Source organism: Rosa rugosa, chromosome 3 (assembly GCF_958449725.1).
Source record: "Rosa rugosa chromosome 3, drRosRugo1.1, whole genome shotgun sequence".
NCBI classification, from domain to species: domain Eukaryota; kingdom Viridiplantae; phylum Streptophyta; class Magnoliopsida; order Rosales; family Rosaceae; genus Rosa; species Rosa rugosa.
The window spans coordinates 11,211,647-11,233,911 of NC_084822.1; the positions used below are offsets into that span (position 1 = coordinate 11,211,647).

The 22,265-nt window shown below is 37.8% G+C and overlaps 4 protein-coding genes, 1 long non-coding RNA gene and 1 pseudogene across 13 annotated transcripts; 2 read left to right on the forward strand and 4 right to left on the reverse strand.

The window, feature by feature from the left end:
- Positions 1–2,184: 2,184 nt before the first annotated feature.
- LOC133737209 (2-hydroxyisoflavanone dehydratase-like) lies at positions 2,185–2,676 on the reverse strand. The gene has a single exon (XM_062164817.1). The coding sequence runs from the start codon at positions 2,674–2,676 to the stop codon at positions 2,185–2,187; it is 492 nt and encodes a 163-aa protein (XP_062020801.1).
- Positions 2,677–4,188: 1,512 nt separating this feature from the next.
- Positions 4,189–5,502, reverse strand: LOC133738182 (probable carboxylesterase 12). The gene has a single exon (XM_062165643.1). The coding sequence runs from the start codon at positions 5,354–5,356 to the stop codon at positions 4,316–4,318; it is 1,041 nt and encodes a 346-aa protein (XP_062021627.1). The 5' UTR covers positions 5,357–5,502; the 3' UTR covers positions 4,189–4,315.
- A 1,289-nt stretch (positions 5,503–6,791) lies between these two features.
- On the forward strand, positions 6,792–10,898 carry LOC133741044 (uncharacterized). 9 transcript variants are annotated; one of them, XR_009861573.1, is made up of 9 exons: positions 6,792–6,976; positions 7,561–7,683; positions 7,801–7,874; positions 8,318–8,572; positions 8,646–8,800; positions 8,918–8,968; positions 9,220–9,320; positions 9,834–10,011; positions 10,580–10,898. It is a non-coding gene; the product is annotated as an uncharacterized LOC133741044 (long non-coding RNA). The 9 variants fall into 9 exon arrangements; XR_009861570.1 differs by having other exon boundaries at positions 6,793–6,976; positions 10,492–10,898; XR_009861575.1 differs by having other exon boundaries at positions 8,318–8,546; positions 9,834–10,898.
- A 2,293-nt stretch (positions 10,899–13,191) lies between these two features.
- LOC133738038 (2-hydroxyisoflavanone dehydratase-like) lies at positions 13,192–14,446 on the reverse strand. Its single transcript, XM_062165474.1, has one exon. The coding sequence runs from the start codon at positions 14,194–14,196 to the stop codon at positions 13,288–13,290; it is 909 nt and encodes a 302-aa protein (XP_062021458.1). The 5' UTR covers positions 14,197–14,446; the 3' UTR covers positions 13,192–13,287.
- A 1,227-nt stretch (positions 14,447–15,673) lies between these two features.
- Positions 15,674–16,289, reverse strand: LOC133737210 (probable carboxylesterase 12; annotated as a pseudogene).
- Positions 16,290–18,718: 2,429 nt separating this feature from the next.
- LOC133737211 (uncharacterized) lies at positions 18,719–19,540 on the forward strand. The gene has a single exon (XM_062164818.1). It carries the CDS (start codon positions 18,719–18,721, stop codon positions 19,538–19,540), a length of 822 nt encoding a protein of 273 aa, XP_062020802.1.
- The last annotated feature ends 2,725 nt before the right edge of the window (positions 19,541–22,265 follow it).

Sequence of the window (22,265 nt, forward strand, 5' to 3'; positions counted from 1 at the left end):
TCCTGTTTCTAAAGGTGATAAGCTGCACAAAGGGCAATGTCCTCAGGTTCTAGAGAGAAAAACCATGGAGAATGTACCTTATGCTAGATTGGTTGGAAGTCTCATGTATGCATAGGTTTGTACTAGGCCAGATATAAGTTTTGTTGTCAATATGTTGTCCAGATATCAATCAAATGCTGAACATTGGGTTGCTAGAAAGAAAGTTTTGAGATATTTGAAATCTACCAGAGATCACATGCTGGTATACAAAAGGATTGAAGATCAAGAATTGAAAGTGGAATGTTATACAGATGCTTCATACAAACAAGACTTGGATGACTTGAAATCAACATTTGGATATATTTTCATGTTTGCTGGCGGAGCCATTTCATGGAAGACTAATAAGAAATCATTAACTGCTACTTCAACCTTTCAAGCAGAATACATTGCAATATTTGAAGCTACTGCACATGCTTTGTGGTTGAGAAATTTTATTTCAAGAATGAAAGTGGTGGATTCAATTGAAAGGCCATTGACCATTTACTGTGACAATGCAGCTGCTGTGTTCTTTTCAAAGAACAACAAAATGACTTCTGGATCTAAAAACATTGATGTTAAGTATTTCTCTGTGAGAGACAATGAAGTAGAGGTGACCAAAATAGGTACAAAAGACCAACTTGCAGATCCATTGACCAAAGCATTGCCGGTTTCTGTGTTCATCAGACATGTGGAAAATATGGGAGTTTTAGGCAGTATTGATGGTTAGTTATGTATTTCACTAAGTTACTAGTATGTATTGCAACTATTTAGTAATGCATTGTTATTAATCATCTCAGTCATTATCAAGTTCATTCATATAATTTTGAATGAAATTGTTTTATTCAAATATAGTACTGCATAATTTAGCGTGTATATACATTCAGACGTTGTTGATTTCACATCAGCAAATATGCAGTTTGAATAACTCCATCAGGATCACCAATGCTTGTGAAAGTCGATTACTACATAACAAGCATGATCACACTTGAGGTAATCCATGTAATTTTGATTACTATGATGTGATTATAAAAGACTGGCAACTTGCTAATTTGTCATTCTCTTCTATGATTCAGCTTAGTAAATCTTAATTGACAGGGTTTTGTAAAACAGATAGTATTTTTGAATTCAAGTGCACAATTAAGAAATAGGTTATTTACATGATATACATCATATAATATCTAGTTCAGTGGGAGATTGTGAGATCATACCTATTGCACACCAATAGATATGAACTAGCTATTATATTTTGTATGCATCAGTTAATGTAAATAAACCTTTTTGAATTCAAATATAAATACATTAAGCAATATTTATAAACTTATTAAGTAATCGAATTTAGTTTATATATTAGAATATTTGTTAAAGAATTTGAAATTCAAATGCGTGGTTATCCAGACAAATCTATTAGGATAGGAAGTTATTTTGACAGTTTCTTGATGGAAGGAACTGCCATGTAACTGCTGTGTTCAACAGCTTTATATATAAAGTGGAATTTGTATTTGATCCCTGCTACATAAAAACGCTCTCATTGAGTTTGTCCCATCAAGCAATAAAGAGAGATACGGTGTGTATCTAGGAGAAGATCAGATAGATAACGGCAGCAGATCACCAAATGGATAACGGCAGCAATCCACCAAGTCAGTTTTATGATTTTATTTCATAACATTGATCTAACATTTGAGATAGTATACTTGAGTTATAAGTTTATGTTTCATATTGAATCTAACAACGGTGAAAAGCCCCGGATCCAAAATCCTCCAACCACCAGCAATCATTAGATCAGTAGGCCGCCGAACAAAATTCAACCTCAAATCACGAAGCGAAACAAATTGAGAATGAGAGAAAGCTCCCAATCTCGACTTCAAGGAGAAAAACGAAAAAAACGGGACGGAGGGCCTGGACCGTCCTCAATAGCTGTGGCACCAAAGGAAGGGCCGGAATTTTTCCCAATCGGAGATGGAGGCAGGTACAGAGACGCCTAGCGATGGTCGGCTCAGAGAGAAATTTTTTTAGTCTTTTAGAATTAAATCTAATATCAATAGCAGCCGACTTGAATAACCCACAACAAGCATCAAGCAGTTGGTATTAACACTAAATAATAGAGCGATGCCAAACAAACTGTTTTAACAGCTTGTGCTCTAAGAAACCTTAAAAATGTGTAGCCCTCTATAACAATTGCACAAATGATACAACCATGGGCCAGTCAAACTCAGCATACTGGTTCAACCATGGGTCAGGGCCATTGCAAGTGGAATGGGATACAACCCATTTGAGTGTGGCCCATGAGTCCTCGTTGCAAGCGGGTATGGGCCGCTCTGGGAACAGCCCGTATTCGACCGAAATCGCAATTGCATTGGATTCATGGGCCAATAAGGTGAGGTGTTTGTGGAACATAGGAGAGAAGGCGGATTCGAGGCAAAACCCGCCGCCATGGATGTAGAAGAGGACGGGGAGTTTTTGGGTTGGGTTATGAATCTTGGGTACGAAGATCCGGGCCGAAACTTCAGGTGAAATTACAACGTCTTTGGATTGGACACCGGTAATGGAATCAGTAGAAGGTGGGATCTTTTGGGTCTTGTAAAATGTTTCAATTCGGCCATCATTGTATGCTCGGAAGAAGCGAAATTCATGATCAATTTCATTGCTAATTGACCCCATTTGAAATGAAAGTGGAAGGTGATTGCTAGTGAAGGACAATGTAGCAAAAAGATTGGCCACCCTCTGCTTTTATACAGAAATTGGTCGCCTTTTCTTGTATTCTTTAGAATACACCAATTTGTTTCTAGATAATGGTTTTCTCATTTCTGACTTTCCTTTCTCAGATTCATATGCAAATTCTATATATACCTACTTGGTTCTTTTTTCTAATTAATCCAACTTGCTTAGTTTTCTGGTAAGCATTTTATTGTAACTAATCCAACTCGTTTTGTCTTTTTGTTTGGTAAGTACTTCTAAACTAGAAGAGAATGCTACTTTAAGAATAGTTTAAACATTCTATTATGATTATGAAAAAGGGTTCATAACTTCATATGATATGTTAAACTAGAAATGCAGTAAGCTGGGCAGGTTACCTGCAGGCCCGGCCCTGAGAAATTCAAGGCCTGGGGCGAAAAATAAAATTGGGCCCTTTATATAAAAAAAAATTAAAAATATTTTATATTGATAAAAAAAATATGATACAATGGGGGGACATAAAACCAATACCCCAAAAAATAAACATTACATCACTTTATATCAATCAAATCTCATCTAAAATGATTTCGTCAACTTTTATATATTGTAAACAATTGCCCATCAATGCATACTTTGGGGCCCAAAGATCGCACTCTTGCTGTTCCTTTTCTCATATTTCTAACAGAAATACTTTTTTTTTTTTTTACTCATCTACTGCTTCAATTTGGGCCCTAGGCCGTCACCCTTCAAAACTTGGGCCCTGGGCTATTGCCCTGCCTGCCCTGGGCCAGGGCCGGGCCTGGTTACCTGCAAACATTAACAACTGGGCCAGTTTAGTTAGCACCTAGCAGTGCTAGAAGTTGTTTTATATTAGTGTGCTGAATAGATTTATTAGTTTGGTTTTTTCAATGAGTGGACTTATTAGTTTGTTGGTATCTAGTAAAAATACTTCTAATATGAATACAAGAAGTCGTTGCATCATCTATGGTTATTTCAGTATTTCTAAAAGACCAGGAGTGGAAATACCTTGGAACTGTTTATATAATTTTTATTCTGAGTTATATTACTCAACCTTTAAACTTTAAGGTAATGATAGTTGTGCAGTTATGTATTTATAAGATTGTTTGCTAATGTAGAATAGATCGTGCAGGTTAAAAGTTATACGTACTCAACTGATTTATATGTTTTAAAAAGTTCAATCCGAATTTAACATGGATGTCTTGTTTACCAAACGAGTTATATGGTAGTCGGGTCAGCAGTGTAATGAACGGGTTAAGTTTTATTTTATTTTATTTTTTAGTATGCGACAAGTGAAATTTTATGATTTTGAAGGAAAGAGGTTTAAACTTAAGATCGCATTGATAAGAAATAACATTAGATTAATTGACTAACAAGTTTCTGTAAAGAAATATAATTGTTCTAGCTTCCTTTCATTTATTAATTTGATAGAATTCAACACATTAACAAATTGACATGACTTAAACAATTAAACCCGGCTCGATCAGACCCCTCAAGGGTGTTAACCACTTATGTTTGAAAATACTGCAAGTGTGGTAAATCCATACTTAGTACATTCAAGCTCCTCCACTGGAGGAAGAACAAAACACACATCGAACTAAATTGTTTACTGGTGCTTAATGAATGAAGCAAACCTCCTAATCAAAGCCACAGCTTTCTCATAGTTGAGATCCTCTAAATGGAAGCAATGATCCTCTCCTTCATTCTCTACAATCTCCACACTCCCTTTCCACCCACTCTTCTTCAATTCCTCCACATATTTCTTCCCCACACCATTCAAATGATCCTTCTCAGCAACAAACACCAACACCCTCTCACACCCAAGCCTTCTCAGATCCTCTACGCTAGGCCTCAACCTCCTATCCTGCAACCCATTGTTATCGCCACACATGTACAGCCACATGGCATCATCATCAGTCCCACCAAAATACGGATGCACCAGAACCGCCCCGACTAATTTCACTCCGGGTAAACCCAACGACCCGACCCGAGCCGCCAGATAATGCGAAATGTTTCCTCCGGCGCTGTCCCCGGCCACAAAGACCCTGTCAAAGTCGGCGTAATTGTTCAACCAGGGCTCGGGTCCGTTTCCGTTACGATGATCCGCGACCCATCTCAGAGCGGCCCATGAATCGTCGTAGCAGGCCGGGATCGGGTGCTCCGGTGCCAGCCTGTACTCGACCGAGACGGCGATGACGTCAGCCTCGGAGGATAGAGTCCTGACGTAGTTGTGTATGTGAGGGGAGAATGCGGATTCGAAGGAGAAGCCGCCGCCGTGGACGTGGAAGAGGACGGGGAGTTTCCGGGTCGGGTCGCGGATCAAGGGGAGGAAGATGCGGGCTGAGATGGCGGGTTCGGAGGAGATGACGACGTCTTTGGATCGGACTCCGGAAATCGGGTCGTCGGAGGGTGGGATTTTATGGGTTTGGTGGAATTTCTCGACCCGGCCGGATTCGTATACCCGGAAGAAGCGGAACTCGTGAGTGACGGTGTCGTTTTTGATGGGTTGTGTCGTTTGCGATGGATGATGATTCGATGAGGCTTGGAAACGAGTGTGGAGGCGGATTTGGAAGAAGGGTCTTGTTGGCTTTAGTGGTGAGGTGGTGCGGTGGAGGAAGTGAAAGAGAGGAAGACGAAGAGATTGCATCGGAGGAGCGACTGGGTTTGCGGCTAGAGTTATTTGGATCTGTGTAATGCTGGTAGCTAAGTTACCTACGAGCTAAAAAATCGAAAAACAAAGAGACTTCTCTAAGTAAAAAGTAAAAAAAGTGCTCGTAAATCTCAAATTTCCTTTTCTGGTAACTACTGCATGGTCTTCATTAATGTTTAAACATACGAGTCTCTACGATAAATGGTGGACTACCTTTCCCAAGTTTGAATTTTAAGTTCCATTTTTCACTTTTTGATCGGTTGGTAGTTTGGTACTTATATAGATGTGCTAACTTTCTTGAGAGAAGTGAAGAAGGCTATTAGGTTTGGCGATCAGGACTTAGGAGTGGCAGTTTTCATCAGCAAACTGAATAATTTAATTTTGGGTCTGTAGTAATTTACTTGTATCAAAATTTGCAGCACCAAACTGCGTTAGTGTCGAATTGTGTCAACCTATTTAATGTAAAAGTTTAAAAGAACCGTTGGGGGTAGGAGTGAAATCCTTTGATCCTCTTTAAAAAAAAAAAAAAAAAAGTTTAAAAGAACCGTCACATTTGATTATGGGTGTCAAGTTATTTTTTAGCAACACCTGAACTTTAAATTAATAGGCCTCTATGCATAATCATGTTGGTTTGTGATAGAAATACTAAACTGGCTAACCAGAGTTTGAACACAGAATCATAATCTACATTTGGTGATAATCTTGATACAGTACAAAGATAGTTTACCGAAAATAATTAAATTTTATAAATCAAAGCATTAGTTACGTGAGAGTTTCTAATGAAGACCACTAAAATGAGGACTTCATAAAGACTTTCTAATCAACGGTTTGAGAGATCCACTTTTCGATTATATTACCCCAAATCAACTGTTAGATGTTTATGTATGCATGAATAGATCACTTATGAAAATTTTCTTCCAAATTGCTAATCGTTAAGATATCGAACTAGATCAAATCAATGAACGAACTAAATCTGTCAAACTTGAACCGTTTATGTTCATAAATGATAAATCACAATTATGAATGTCATAACGATTTTCAATTTAGTTGAAAATTTGCATAAATGATTTACCCATAAATATTCAAACATCTAACGGTTGATTTGTGACAATATGATCAAAAGGTGGGTCTCATAAGAAAATCTTCATTAAAATCTCTCCCGTTAGTTACAACTATATATTTTTTATGGTAAAAACTTCAATAAACAAACAATAGTATTATAACTGTACAACTGAAAATATATAACAACTAGTCTGTCCATCAAACTGATGACCTTTCACCAAAAGATAAGCACTATAACAGTGGACTAAATGGTACTAGTTTACTATATACTAATTCTCAACGCACTGTTCATCGGCTTATGAACAGTGCCGGCTGGAGCCGAGCCGGTAATGAACGAAAACTCCATTTTACCCCTGCGTGCTGTTTCTTGCTTCGACACCTGGGGTGTTGTTCAGTGCGTGTTGTTTCTTCCTCCGACACCTGGGTTGCTTCTCAGTGCTATCGTGTCTTTGCTACTTCACTCCACAGAGAGGGAGATAGTGAAGGAAGTGGTGCTGAGAATTGCGCATCCGCTTCTGACGACTTTTGGCAATATCAGCTGCAATCGATTTGCGGGTAATTTTAGTTATGATGTTGACGCTGCCTCTCTATCAATTCTGCATGTCATGATTGAGTGTCTGTTTTTCTTCGATTTAGGGTTTCTTTGTTGGGTTTTCTTTGGATTCACAGTTCGTCAAATTCGGTTCGGGTTGAAAGATTGGGTTTTGGTGATGAGTTAAATTTCTGGGTTTCATGTAATCTGTTTTCTCAAGCGCGCTGATAGACACGATCTTTTCTTTCTCTCTTTTCGTTTTGGTTGAGCTTTGTGTTTCTGTTGTTGATAGAGTGAAAGAGAGGGAGAGGATTGCAGAGAATAGGCTCTGCATGTTCTCTATGGGTGTGTTTTTGTGTTCTCTGATAAGAGAAGTAATCAAGAAAAACGGAGAATGAAAGAATTTGTGGTTTTTTTGAAAGAATTCTGATTTGGGGTTTTGGTTAAGGACTATTGGATTAGATGGTAGTTTACTTGATTTCATGAATTTGCTTTGTGATCTTGAAATGTTCTCTTCTGTATCTGAACATTGCTTTTGTTTTAGTCATCCGGATTGAAAAGTGGTTCTGGCACTGTCTAACAGCTAATTCATCTGGAACATCTGTAGATTTTGAAGCTTCACAGCATATTTGAGGACAGCGAAAGAGAGAAAAGAAGGAGAAGAGAGAGGGGAAAATCTTGATTAAAACTAATCAAGCCAACCAATAAAATTGTAACATTCCTGCTATAGGTAGTTCATTCTCAATTGCTTCTTTTTCTTCTACACAAATAGATTCACCAGTTATATTTACTTAACAAAACAAAATGATCTCTTATTAATTGTTTGCTTTTCTACATTTGTTTCTAGGATTATATCCAGTGCTTTCCGTGTTGAATAACCGCAGTTTCTCCCTAGAAGATTACATTTGTCATCAAAACTTGGTGAGCTTTTCATTTGGTGCAACGAATAGCAACACAGTTTAACCTAATTTCCTTGAATTCAGTATGTCCTTTTTTTAGTTTCATTTCATAGATATATCCGAACTTTATCATACTCAATTTGATAAACTACCATATAACTCATATTGTACATAAATGTCTAATAGCACAGGCAACCAGTTCATACAGCTAATCATTAGTCCACTTTCTCTTCTGTCTTAATCTGGTGTTTGAGCAATTCATAACTGATTCTCTGTTTTGTTGTCTTATCTTTCAACTGATATTAGTTTCAACTTTGATCACTACTGATAGAGATTCTAACGTTTTATAACTACTGATAAAATTGATAATATTAGCAGTTGAACATGCTATTATCATGTTGATACCTTTGATGCTCTTTTTAATAAAAATGCGAATAGATCTTAAACATGCTCCTACTTTTGCAGGTAACTAAAGACTCACACTTGGTCAGGATAAAACTAAATGTTCAATCCTTCGAATCATTACTTTCACCAATAGTACTATCTCCTACAATCGAAAACCTATGCATCCAAGCTAGCCAGCAAAATTTAGTTAGGGCTATAAATGAGTTCCAACAAAGTTTAGCTGACTGGTTTGAATGGATCGGTTCTCGACAGTGGCACATAGTAAGAATCAGTTACGCCAGAATATCAAGTAAAACCAACTGTCCACAGCTTAAGGTAAAATATTCTTGATCTCCTGATGTGACTTTCCTATATATGCTGAACTATTTATCTGATTGTGACTTTCAAGGACCACTATCAGCTTTGATGAAGCTGCACTTGCACAAATTCCTCAAGCAACCATCACAAGTTGGCACAATCCAGCAAATTAATCTAGCAGCTGCATTCACAACAACTTTTTAGCTGCTACATTCATTTGCTAAAGCCACTGCAATATTAATATTGGTTAGTCTAATTCCCTTTGAAGAACCGTAATATGTTCCTTTACCTTTTTCTCTTGATAAGAACACACTGCATTTTGTGACCAACATATTGATATTGCTGACTTTCCTTCTCTCTCAGATCTGCCTGAAGTAGCAAGAAATTTATACCTTCCGATACTATTATATTCAGGTATGTCTTCAATGCAAATATTATTCTCTTTACCTATAGTTCTAACTTTCCAGCTTCATCCTAAAATTAATTTGTTGTTCACTCTAAAGTTCTAGCTTAGCAAGATTATAGAAACTCTTAATCGATCCTTATATACACCATAAGCCTCTCGACTGTGAAATCACCTTAGATTTTCACTTTTAACTAATACTGTAAATTTAATTTATGCATAATATCAACTTTTAATTAGTTATCATGCACAATATTTTCAGTTCTCCACAAATCCTCTTTAGTTACTGCAAGGTAGCACAGAGATATCATCAATTTCAGCGATCAAAAAGATAAACTTTCCTCAAACTTTGCAATTAGCAAGGTAAATGCTATATATTCGTTCTTCCACTTTTTATTCAATTATAGCTTTCATTCAGTTTTTGTTAAAAAAGAAATTTTCAGATTGCAACTCTTTTTTTTTCATTTCAATTGTTTTCTGTAGAGTAGTACTTGCATCATTTTTCTGGGTTCAGTAAACTAGAGTTTTCAGCACAATATTATCCCATTGATATTACCATGAATCAAACAGCACAAACATACGTATGCGATAAACAGTAAATTTAACTCCAACACGAGCATTATATAACATAATCATATCTTATATAGCCAACATTGCCTTCCTTACTTATCAAAAAAAAACATTGCCTTCCTTACTTTAGCTTGAACATTTATCAAAGTTTAGTTCTTCACAGTCACACAAATTATCATTCCTTTGTGCATAGATGGAAAACTATTTTCAATATTTTCTGCCCAAAATGTTAGTATTCAATTTGCTTTACATAATAACTAAAAATTGAATTAAATTCATTTCACACTTTTTTTTTTCTTGCTCCAGATCTGTGAAACACATTGACAAAGCTAGCCATAATATTTCAGTCACAATCAAGTTATAAAACAGGTGTAGCCAATGAAATACATCTACTCCACTGCTTATATCAGTTCTTTGCCCTGATATACACTTCTTTACCTTCGTTTACTCACTGTTAAACCTGACTGCCTATGGTAGCACTAAGGTACCCTTTTATTCGTTTCTGCATGTTTATTCCAACCTTTGGTAGTTGATCAAGGATATGAACTATGTTATTTGGTGTGAGCTTCAAAAATTTGTCGCTCTCTTTTTTCCATTTTAAAATCCATCTTTTATTTTTTTGGTAGCATTTTTGAACACAATTTGTACTAAGCTTTCATTCGATCAACCAAACACATTAAGCAATAGGTTCTAAGACATTAAACGCAAGTATGACAAGCTACTAACTAGCTGATCACATATTTATACAATCCAAGACATTCTCTTCACTTCTCCAATCTTTGACCACATATATTCTTCGTATTTCAAAACCAAATCAACTACAGCAATGAATTTGCAATCATACTTCTGAATTTCTTCTTCAATTTGCTACCTTACTGTACTTTTAATTTAAAAGTCTACAATAGACAGTTAATTGAGAATGGTTGAAAACTTCACAAATTTTGTCATCTGCATTTTGCTACAGGAATATCATATGCAAAGAGTAATTTGCTCTGGATAATGTTTGTATGAAGTAATTTGCTCAATATCCTTAGAGTCATTTACATGTGCAGTAATCCGAGGTACTAGCCTTGCACAAAGTCAAAGAACATCCAGTATGATCATCTTCTGTTTGCAGTTGGACTTTGTCACCAACTCATTGATATTACATAATCAGTTATAGGCCCAGTGACACATTGTAACCCTCCACTTGAATTCATTTATTGTAATGGAAAAATTGTGCCTGACCTCAAATGGAAGTTGGTAAGGTGTACTTGAGCTCAAAACGTATGTAAAGACAGTTACACCGGAATGAGATGGAGATTCAATTAGAACATTACTTCATACAAACATTGTGCTATATAATGTTATCAAATCAACAATATTCTTATGTATAGATACAATTACTCTTCCAATAAATCCCGCAGCAAAGCGCGGGCCACTTTTCTAGTCTATAACTATTTCTTTAGTTATAAGGTAATGCAACAATCACAATCAATTAGTTGATAAAGCAATCAAATTTGTTGATCAGGTCGACAGCCTTCTCAGCAGGGGACAAGTGAAAGTCATAGGCCTCATCCTCATGCTCCACTACTTCAACACTCCCACTCCATTCACTCTTTTTAAGATCCTCAACATAACATTGACCTACATGTCTCAAATCATCTTTTTTCAGCCAAAAATATCAAACCCTCTCACACCGAGCCTTACAAAATCCTCTGGAGGCGGTTCAGCCTCCTATCATGCACCCCACCATTCTCCGAACAGATGTACAACCACATTCTGTCATCATTCTCTTCTCCGACCCACCAAAGAATGGGTGTACCATAATCATTCCCGCAGCTTTAACTCTAAGTAACCCCATAGATCCAACCCGAACCGCTAGACTGTGACATATGTTCGCTCCACCACTGTCCTCTGTTGGAAAACTTCAGTTTATAAACATGTGTTTAAAGACAGTAATTGTGTCAAACATAAAGATTGATATTTCAATTAACTTGCAATACAAGAAACACATATATTTTCAATGAACCGGTTCAAGAATGTTATTTTCAATTAACTTTCCTTCTCAAGGTGAAGTGCCATTATTCATTGAGCATCTCTAGATGCACCCTTAATCTCTCAGTTATTTGATGAGACTCAATATAGGAGAGGGTTGATGTTCTAGTAGGGATCAATGCAGGGTTGATGTTCTTTTATACTAGAAAAATAGTTAGAACTAGAAAAATAGTTAAGGAAATTCCTTCCGTCAAGTAACTTCCATATATATATATATATATATATATATATATATTTGAAGTGGTGCTAGTGCGGCTGCCCTCAAGTCTTGATTAATGAAACTGCAGAATACAAGGAGGGGACATAGAGCCTGAACCCTAGATTACAATAAGCATAAAGAGAACGTCCTGAAATAATACCAAGACTCTCCACTAAATCTATGTATTCTACCAAACACCAATTAGAAAAGAGTGCACAACTGGCTACTCCATTTGCTTTGACAAAGCGGTGACATAACGGAAAGATTACTTTATCACGAAGAAGCATCATTACAAATAGTGCACCTTTCCCACTATGTTGCCGCAAGGAAACAATTCCAGCGACACTCCATTTTATCCTGCCATTAGGAGGTTGCATCCATTTGAAAATGGTTCGCCACCTCTCTAGGCCAAACAAGGCACATTGAATGTGCATGCCGGGACTAAGCCCACATCGCCCTATTATAAGTCCCTATAGGGACTTATTGTCGGCATAATGCCACGTTTAATTAAAAATAAATAGCTATAAACCATAAAATAAAAAAAGTGTGAGACCTGAGCCCACGGGTAGAGGACGACACCAACTCTACCCGCCAGCCACCTAACCTGATAGAGCCAAGTCATGATTTGGACAACACAAACACCACCACACAGCAACCACTTCGACTGGTTTTATTCTGTGAATATCCATCACCGGACATTGAGTCCACTCTGACCCGTCCGATGATGCCGCCACAAGATCTGATTTTTTCGAACAAACGCAGAGGCGGCTCTCTAGGGTTTTTTTCTTTCTGTTTTTTTTGTAACTTCCATAGTTCCATATTCTTGTCTCATAAGGATTAATGTTGATAAACCATACTTTTTGAATTTGAATTCATAAGCAGATTTGCATTTTATAAATCTTTTCGATTACAACTGATTTATATAATCCACGTGTTAAAAATGAAGTCCTAAACATCTTATCTCATGAACTACATAACAATGTAAAACATCCGGTTCATATAGTTTTACATTCTTATTCAAGAAAAAAAATGGTTTACATTCTCCCACTGATCCCAGAGTAAACAAATTGTTTACTTAAGTGTGCACCAGGATTTCATAACCACACTGTAGCGAGTCCACTATCATATAGTTGAGTATATTATGTAGTGACTAGTGAGGTGAGTCTGCTACAATGCCTCGGCCAAGATCCCAGAGTCCCTCGAGCAACTTACCTTGCTTGCCATGGAGAAGCGATTGGCGATTGGCGATTGGCATTCTTACTTCTTAGGGTTTTGACACGAAATTAGTAGCATACAATACTAGTTAAAAGAAGTCAAAAATGATCTATCACTACACGAAATTAGTAGCATACTACCGATCGATTACAACTCGATCAAAAGTTTGAATCGATTCAAACATATATGATTTGGTTGCTAGCTAGAAGTAGATGAGCATGAAGTAGTATGTCCCCAATCTCTTATAAATTTTGTCGAGGGGAACAAAGACAGTAGTACATATATAATGCTTACAACTCTGAAATCAACCTATGAATTAATGAAAGAACACACTGTCTTCAGCAAATCCACAGCCTGCTCATCCTTTGTGTCATGCAAATGAAAGCAATGGTCCTTCCCCTTATTCTCCTTCATCTCCACACTCCCCTTCCACCCACTCTTCTTCAGCTCCTCCACATAGCTCTTCCCCACTCCGTTCAAATGATCCTTCTCCGCCACAAACACCAACACCTTCTCACACCCGAGCCGCCTCAGATCCTCCGCGGACGGCTTCAGCCTCCTATCCTGCAACCCTCCATTCTCCTTGTTCATGTAAAGCCACATCTTATCATCATCGGTCCCGCCGAAGTAGGGATGCGATAGAATCGCCCCCACCACTTTCACTCCGGGTAACCCGATGGATCCGACCCGGGACACCAGAGTATGTGTTATGTTCCCTCCCGCGCTTTCCCCGCCGATGAACACGCGGTTCAAGTCGGCGTACTCGTTTAGCCATTGATCCGACCCGGTGCCGTTCGCGTGAGCCGCGACCCATTGGAGAGCGGCCCAGGAGTCCTCGTAGCAAGCGGGTATGGGCCGGGTCGGGAAGAGTCCGTACTCGACCGAGACGGCGATGACGTCGGCGGAAGAGCAGATGCTGGAGACGTAGCCGTGGTATCTGGAGGAGAAGGCGGACTGCATGCAGAAGCCGCCGCCGTGGACGTAGAAGAGGAGGGGGAGTTTTCGGGTCGGGTCGGCGGATTTGGGGACGAAGATGCGGGCGGAGACTGGTGGGTCGGTGGAGATGGTGACGTCTTTGGAGCGGACGCCGGTGGTGAGGTCGTCGGCGGCTGGGATTTTGTCGAAGGAGGGATGGGTTCGGTGGATGGTGCCGTCTTTGTGGACGCGGAAGAAGCGGAAGACGTGTTCGACGTCGGAGTGATCGCCGGCAGCGGCCATTGAAGAAATGGTAGAGAGAGTGGTGTTGGTGGTGGGTGAGTGATAGATGGAGAATGTTTTACTGGGTTAGTGTGGTGCGGATTTATGCGGAGATTCAACTACTTGTCTTTGGTTTTGGATTGAACTAATTTTCGTGGTAGTGTCTTTCCATGAGTTTTTGACACACTTGGTGTGATATGGCAGATCGAGGAAGTGGAATGGGAATATGTGCTTTTAGCGACAGGTGGTAGAGCGGCAGAGCTTGGCTCTAGCCTGTAAGCTTCAACTATTTGTTTTGAGTTCGAGTTCGAGTTCGAGTTGGCTTGATTAAATCTTTCAAGTTCGAGTTTGAGTCGGCTCATTTCAATAATGGAATAGTGAATTAGTGATCCAATGCAAACACAAAGTCATTAGTGTGACAGAGACATGAATGGAAGATGCACAGGCTAAGATACTTGCTGATCTCAACTTGAAAATTACATGAAATGATATCCAACGAGGTTGATAAGTACCTCACTAATAGATATGTCAATCTTTTAATCGAAGGCTTTGATGTTTTACAATGGTGAAAGGCCAATTCATCTGTATATCCTACTCTTTTCAAGTTTGCAATTCCTTGCTCTACTATGTCAAGTGACAATGCATTTTAGCTTGAGCAAAATGGTCGATCCCTTTAGGAGTTCACTGACTCTTCAAAAGGTTGAGGCACTAGTTTGCACTAGTGATTGATTGAGAAACCAGAAACCAGTTCAACTCCTATCCCTCCGTCGCCTCCCCAAACCCTCTGTCGCCCACCAGAAGGACGATCTCAGCTAGCGCCGCCGTCGAATACTGTGCTCCAAGGTCCGAAACGAGGCCACCACCAATCATCAATGGAATTGCAACCGGATCCGATCGAATCCAGTGACACACCCATAAATAAGATCCGGAGAGCATCTCAACCACAAGCCCAGCCATCACCATCCACCGCGAACCCCCTACCGTGTAGATACCACCTTTAACTGAAAGAAGACTCGATTGAACCCTCTCAGCCTTCCACCCCGACCACCAGAAACATCAAGCTTCCATCTAGCCACACTCAACGGACCCCGACGAGGCTAGAGGCCTGCACCAGCGCCGTGGCGCAGCAGGACGAGAAAAAGCCAAAGAAACGATAAGAGAGGCTAGGGTTTTTAGGAGAGAGAACAGAGAGAAAACGACCTTGGGCGGTTCCCTAGAGATATTTTCGTCTCATTTATTAATTTGATAGAATTCAACACATTAACAAATTGACACGACTTAAACGATTAAACTCGACTCGATCCAACCCCTCAACATCCTTTTTTCTTTTTTTTTTCTTTTTTTTAAGATGATAAAAGGATTTCACTCTTACCCCCATGGTGACTCGAACCCAGGACTTGGATCCTAGGTACTAGGCACTCTAACCCCTCAACACCCTTAACCACTAACAACAATGTTTGAAAATACTGAAAGTGTGGTAAATCAATACTTGGAACATTCAAGCTCCTTCGTTCTCTACAATCTCCACACTCCCTTGCCACCCACTCTTCTTCAATTCCTCCACATAATTCTTACCCACACCATTCAAATGATCCTTCTCAGCAACAAACACCAACACCCTCTTACACCCAAGCCTTCTCAGATCCTTTACACTCGGTCTCAACCTCCTATCCTGCAACCCATTGTTATCGCGACACATGTACAGCCACATGGTATCATCATCAGTCCCACCAAAAATATGGATGCACCAGAACCGCCTCGACTACTTTCACTTCGGGTAAACCCAACGACACTACCCGAACCACCAGATCATGTGAAATGTTTCCTCCGACGCTGTCCCCGACGACAAAGACCCGGTCAAAGTCGGCATAATTGTTCAACTAGGGCTCGGGTCCATTTCCCTTATGATGATCCGCGACCCATTTCATCGCGACCCATGAATCGTCATAGCAGGCCAGGATCGGGTGCTCCAGTGCCAACCTGTAGTCAACCGAGATGGTGATGACGTCAGCCTCGGAGGATAGAGTCCGAACGTAGTTGTGTATGTGAGGGGAGAATGTGGATTCGAAGGAGAAGCCGCCGACGTGGACGTGGAAGAGGACAGGGAGTTTCCGGGGATTTTATGGGTTTGGTGGAATTTCTCGACCCAGCTGGATCGATTCGTATACACGGAAGAAGTGGAACTCGTGAGTGACAGTGTCGTTTTTGATGGGTTGTGTCATTTGCGATGGATGATGATTAGATGAGGCTTGGGAACGAGTGTGGAGGCGGATTTGGAAGAAGGGTCTTGTAGGGCTTAGTGGTGAAGTGGTGTGGTGATGGAAGTGAAAGAGAGGAAGACGAAGAGATTGCATCGGAGGAGCTACAGGGTTTGCGGCTAGGGTTCTTAGATCTGTGTAATGCTGGTAGTTAATAAGTGATGAAAGAATATCACAAATGGTCATTCAACTTTTATCTGTTCGACACTTTGATCACTCATTTTTTAAATATATCACTTTAGTCACTCAACTTTAACTTTGTTATTCACTTTAATCACTCCATTAATTTTTTTCATTAAAAAAAACTTTATTTGCCACAATATCAAGGATATTTTCATCCAACCAATTGTGAAAATTTGAAAGTCTAAATTGGAATGTTTGGGAGAAGTGATTAAAGTGAGACAAAATGCATATTCGGTGACTAAAGTGATTGACAGAGTAATAGGTTGAGCGACTAAAGTGATATATTTGAAAATTGAGTGACCAAAGTGTCGAATGAGTCATAATTGAGTGACCATTTGTGAAATTCTCCCCTAGGTGATAGGAAAGCTGAAAACAAAGAGAGTTTTCTAAGTAAATAGTAAAAAAAATATGCTCGTAAATCTCCAGGTTCTGCAATCTGCAGGTCCTTTTCCTTTTCTGGTAACTTTTGCATGGTCTTCATTAATGTTTTAACATTTGAGTCTGTATGATAAATTGGTGGACTACCTTTCCCAACTCCCAAGTTTGAATTTTAAGTTCCATTTTTTCCTTTTTGATCGGTTGGTACTTATATAGATGTGCTAACTTTCTTGTGAGAAGTGAAGAAGGCTATTAGGTTGGTGATCAGGACTTAGGAGTGGCAGTTTTCATCAGCAAATTGAATAATTTAATTTTGGGTTTGTAGTAATTTACTTATATCAAAAATTTGCAGCACCAAACTGTGTTAGTGTTGAATTGTGTCAACCTATTTAATGTAAAAATTTAAAAGAACCGTCACATTTGATTATGGATGTCAAGTTATTTTTTAGCAACACCTGAACTTTAAATTAATAGGCCTCTATGTATAATCATGTTGGTTTGTGATGGAAATACTAAACTGGCTAACCAGAGTTTGAACACAATCATAAAAAAATTTAGAATATCAAAAATTACATTTGGTGATAATCTTGATACTGTACAGAGATATTTTACTAAAAAAAAATTAAATTTTTATAAATCAAAGCATTAGTTACGAGAGAGCTTGTAATGAGGACCACTAAAATGAGGACTTCATAAAGACTTTCTAATCAACGGTTTGAGAGATTTACTTTTCGATTACATTACCCCAAATCAACTGTTAGATGTTTATGCATGCACAGGCCCGGCCCTGGCCCAGGAAAGTCGCGCATCTGACATCGTTTCTCTTCGGCAAAATCTCTCTTTAACTCTTCATCTTCTAATTCTTCTCTTCTTCCTCTCAATTCACAGCTCCCAAGTCTCATTAATCATGGAGGAAATCGAGCAATATACCCGTTACCAATTTATGGAGAAGACAATTCATCTTCTCCATAATCTCTCTATAAATAGGCTAGCAATTCCTCAATCTAAATCTCAGTCTCTCTCTGACTCTCTCTCAGTCTCAATCTTCGTCTCTCAACCTCTCAATCTCGTTGTTTTACTTGTTCACAAATCACAAATCTTGGGCTTTGTTTCTTATACTTGGAACTGGAAGCTAACCATAGCTCTTTCCAATTTTTTATCTATATAATTGGTGTATGTTACTTCCTGGGACGAATTTGTCAAGCGATCCGTGCAGTTGTTCTTGTTCCGCAACGATCCTGATTCGGTAATACCTCACTCTCCGATTTTCACTTCTTGTTCTTTTTTTTCTTGTTTGGTTGCTTAGGAAATTGAAGATGAGGATTGGAATGGTGCAGTTCTTGATTGCTTTTATGTGTGTGTTTGATTCAATGTCTAACTTCCTTTGTTTTCCAGAATTCCAGTTTAGTGCTTTATCAGACCAATTGTATCACTCACCCAGACCACCACAATGATGTGAGAAGGAAAGTCGTAAATCAAGTGATTCAGGTTAGAAATATGATACTATTTTGTTTAACTGAACTTTAGCAATGGAATTTTGTGCACCGGCTATGGGTTTTGATTTTTCTTTTCAATTGTTTACAGCATTGTGGTGTCATTGGTGTGAAACTGGGAACAAAGTCAAGGACTCAAGGAGGGCGGTTTGCGTAGACAACGTATTAGATTTCTCACATCCAGGTTCTATTGTTCGATTGATATTTGTCCTTTTGTTTTTTATTAGAGTAATGTTTCCTAAGAAATATGCTTCTGGTAGTGAAAAAAGAAAAAGAAAAAAACAGCAAGAAGATTTTATAAGCTCCCAAAGAGGTTCTTTAGATAAGTTTTTTAAGAAAAGAGGTGTTTATTCGGATAATCAAGGTGAAAATGAGGTAACTGAAGGAGTTCAAGATATAGGTGAGAACGAAAATGAGGTAGCGGAAAGAGTTGAAGATATAGGTGAAAATGAAAATGAGGTAGCCGAAGGAGTTGAAGATATAGGTGAACATGAAATTGATCAAACAAAAAATATGGAAAAAACAAATGTGCTTGAAAGTGAGAATATTGAAATAAATCGTGTGAGTGAACCTTTAGAATGTACAATGCCTTTGAATATATATGATCTTAGAGTTTGGGATAGTTTAGATGGAAAAATGAGAGATCTGCTTGTTGAAAAAGGTCCTATTAGAGAAACCAATATTGTTTTTCCTAAGGATAATCTAAATAGGGGGTCCTCTTTGGATTATTTTTCTCAAAAGATGAGTAATGGTGAACTTTCCGATAGAAAATGGTTGGTTTACTCAAAAGATTTGGATAAAGTATTTTGTTTTTGTTGTAAAGTTGTAAGAAAAGCTCATTCTAGGAGTCAATTAGCAAATGAAGGAATTAATGATTGGAAACATTTGGGGGATAAGCTTAAACAACATGAAAAGAGTCGTGAACACCTCTCTAACCTTAGAGCTTGGAATGAGCTACGAGTGAGATTGAGCACAAATCAAACAATTGATAAAGAATTACAAGAGCAATCAAGAAAGATACAGAGCATTGGAAAGAAGTCATGGTTAGGGTAATTAGTGTTATTAAACGTCTTGCTATGAATAATATAGCCTTTCCTGGAACAAATGAAAAAATCTATGAGGATTCAAATGGAAATTTCTTAGGCTTTCTTGAATCAATAGGAGAGTTTGATCCAATAATGAAGCATCATTTTCGACTCATTCAAAATAAAAATATTCATTATCATTATCTTAGTCATAAAATACAAAATGAATTGATAGCTATGTTGGCATCAAGTGTCAAGAGTGCGATTATAAAGAAGATTAAAGAGGCTAAATATTTTTATGTGATTCTTGATTGCACCCCTGATGCTAGTCACAAAGAGCAAATGACTTTGATAATAAGATGTGTAGATGTTGCAAGTTGCCCAATAAAAGTAGAAGAGTATTTTTTGGAGTTTTTAAATGTGGAAGATACATCGGGTTTGGGTCTTTTTAATGAACTACAAGCTGCTCTAAGCTCTCTTGATTTAGATATTGATGATGTGAGGGGACAAGGTTATGATAATGGTTCCAATATGAGAGGAAAACACCAAGGTGTTCAGAAAAGGTTACTTGACATAAATCCTAGAGCTTTTTATATGCCATGCGGTTGTCACTCTCTTAATTTAGTTCTTTGTGATATGGCAAACTCTTGTCTAAAAGGAAAATCTTTTTTTGGAGCATGTCAGGCCATTTACAATGTGTTTGCTAATTCAACAAAGCGATGGAACGTTTTACTTGAATATGTAGATGAATTAACTTTGAAATCTTTGTCGGCTACACGGTGGGAAAGTCGTATTGAAAGTGTGAAAGCAATAAAAAGTCAATTTCCCAAAATAAAAGAAGCTTTAATCAAACTTGCTGAAGTTGGTGATGCATATGATAATCATTTGAGTTGGGAAGTTGGGAAATTATTAGATGGTGAATTTTCAAGTTTTGATTTCATTTTAAGTTTGGTTATATAGCATGATATTTTGCACAAAATAAACATGGTAAGCAAAAATTTGCAGGCTGGAGATATGATTCTTGATGTTGCTATTAAAAGTTTAAAAGGGTTGATATCATTTTTTGAAAAATATAGAGAAGATGGATTTAATTATGCTATAATTGATGCTAAAGAAATTGCAAATGAAATGGGAATTGAGTCTGTATTTCCTGTGAAGCGTAGGGTTATAAGAAAGAGACATTTTGATGAGATTCCTGATACAGACAGAGAACAACAATCAGCTCAAGAAGATTTTAGAACTGATTACTTTCTTGTCTTAGTTGATATGGCTCTTTCTCAATTGAAGAGTAGATTTGAACAAATGGAAAGTTTTGAATATGTATTTGGCTTCTTATTTGATGCATCACGGTTGGTTTCATTAGATGATGAAGAACTGAAAAATTGTTGTTTGAAACTTGAACTTACTTTGAAACATGGTGAGGTGTCTGATATTGATGCAAAATATTTGCTTTCTGAGTTACAAATATTGCAGGAAATGCTACCAAATGAAGCATATGAAACAGGAAAACCATGGAATTCCATTAAAATTATGGAGTTTGCAAAAAAAAAAGGATATGTTTCCAAATATTTTGGTTGCTTATAGGATTTTATTGACTGTACCTGTTACAGTAGCATCTGCGGAAAGAAGTTTTTCAAAATTAAAGTTATTAAAATCTTATTTGCGGACAACGATGACTCAAGATAGGTTGAATGGTTTAGCAATCTTGAGTATTGAAAAGAATATGTTGAAAAATGTTGAGGTTGAGCACATAATTGATGACTTTGCATCTAAAAATGCAAGAAGAAGTCATTTTAGATGAGATTTGATTGATATAAAGTGATGTAATCTTTATTTTTCGGGGTATTGGTCTTACGTCCCCACCGTTGTATCATAATTTTTTTCATCAATATGAAACATTAAATTTTTTTTTATATATAAAAGGCCCAATTTTATTCTTCGCCCCGAGCCTTGAATTTCCCAAGGCCGGGCCTGTGCATGCATGAGTAGATCACTTATAAAATTTTCTTCCTAATTGCTAATCGTTAAGATACGGAACTAGATGATCAAATCAATGAACGAACTAAATCTGTCAAAGTTGAACCGTTTATGTTCATAAATGATAAATCACGATTATAAATGTTATAACGATTTTCAATTTGGTTGAAAATATGCACAAATGATCTACACATGAATATCTAAATATTTAACGGTTGATTTGTGGAAATGTGATCAAAAAGTGAGTTTAACAAGAAAATCCTCATTAATAGCTCTCCCGTTAGTTACAACTATTATTTTTTATGGTAAAAACTTTAATAAACAAACGATAATATTATAACTTTACAACTAAAAATATATAACAACTAGTTCGTAGATTGTTTCATTGAAAAATAAGCGCTATAACAGTGGACTAAATGGTACTAGACTATAACTATTTCTTTGGTTCTAAGGTAATACAACAATCACTATCAATTGGTTGATAAAGCAATCAAATTTGTTGATCAGGTCGACAACCTTCTCAGCATCGGGACAAGTGAAAGTCATGGGCCTCATCCTCATGCTCCACTACTTCAGGGAAATTATTAGGTGGTCCTGGACTATAGTACACATGGTGGTCAGGATTAATGGTATTGGCTCATACGATTGGTGTTTGTTTCTTATTGGTCTTTTAATTTAATTTATCATTTATTTTTTCACCCCTGCATGGTCCCACGAAATTCGAGTGATGTTATTGGCTTGGACCACCACATGGCAGTGCCACGTGGTAGTCTGGA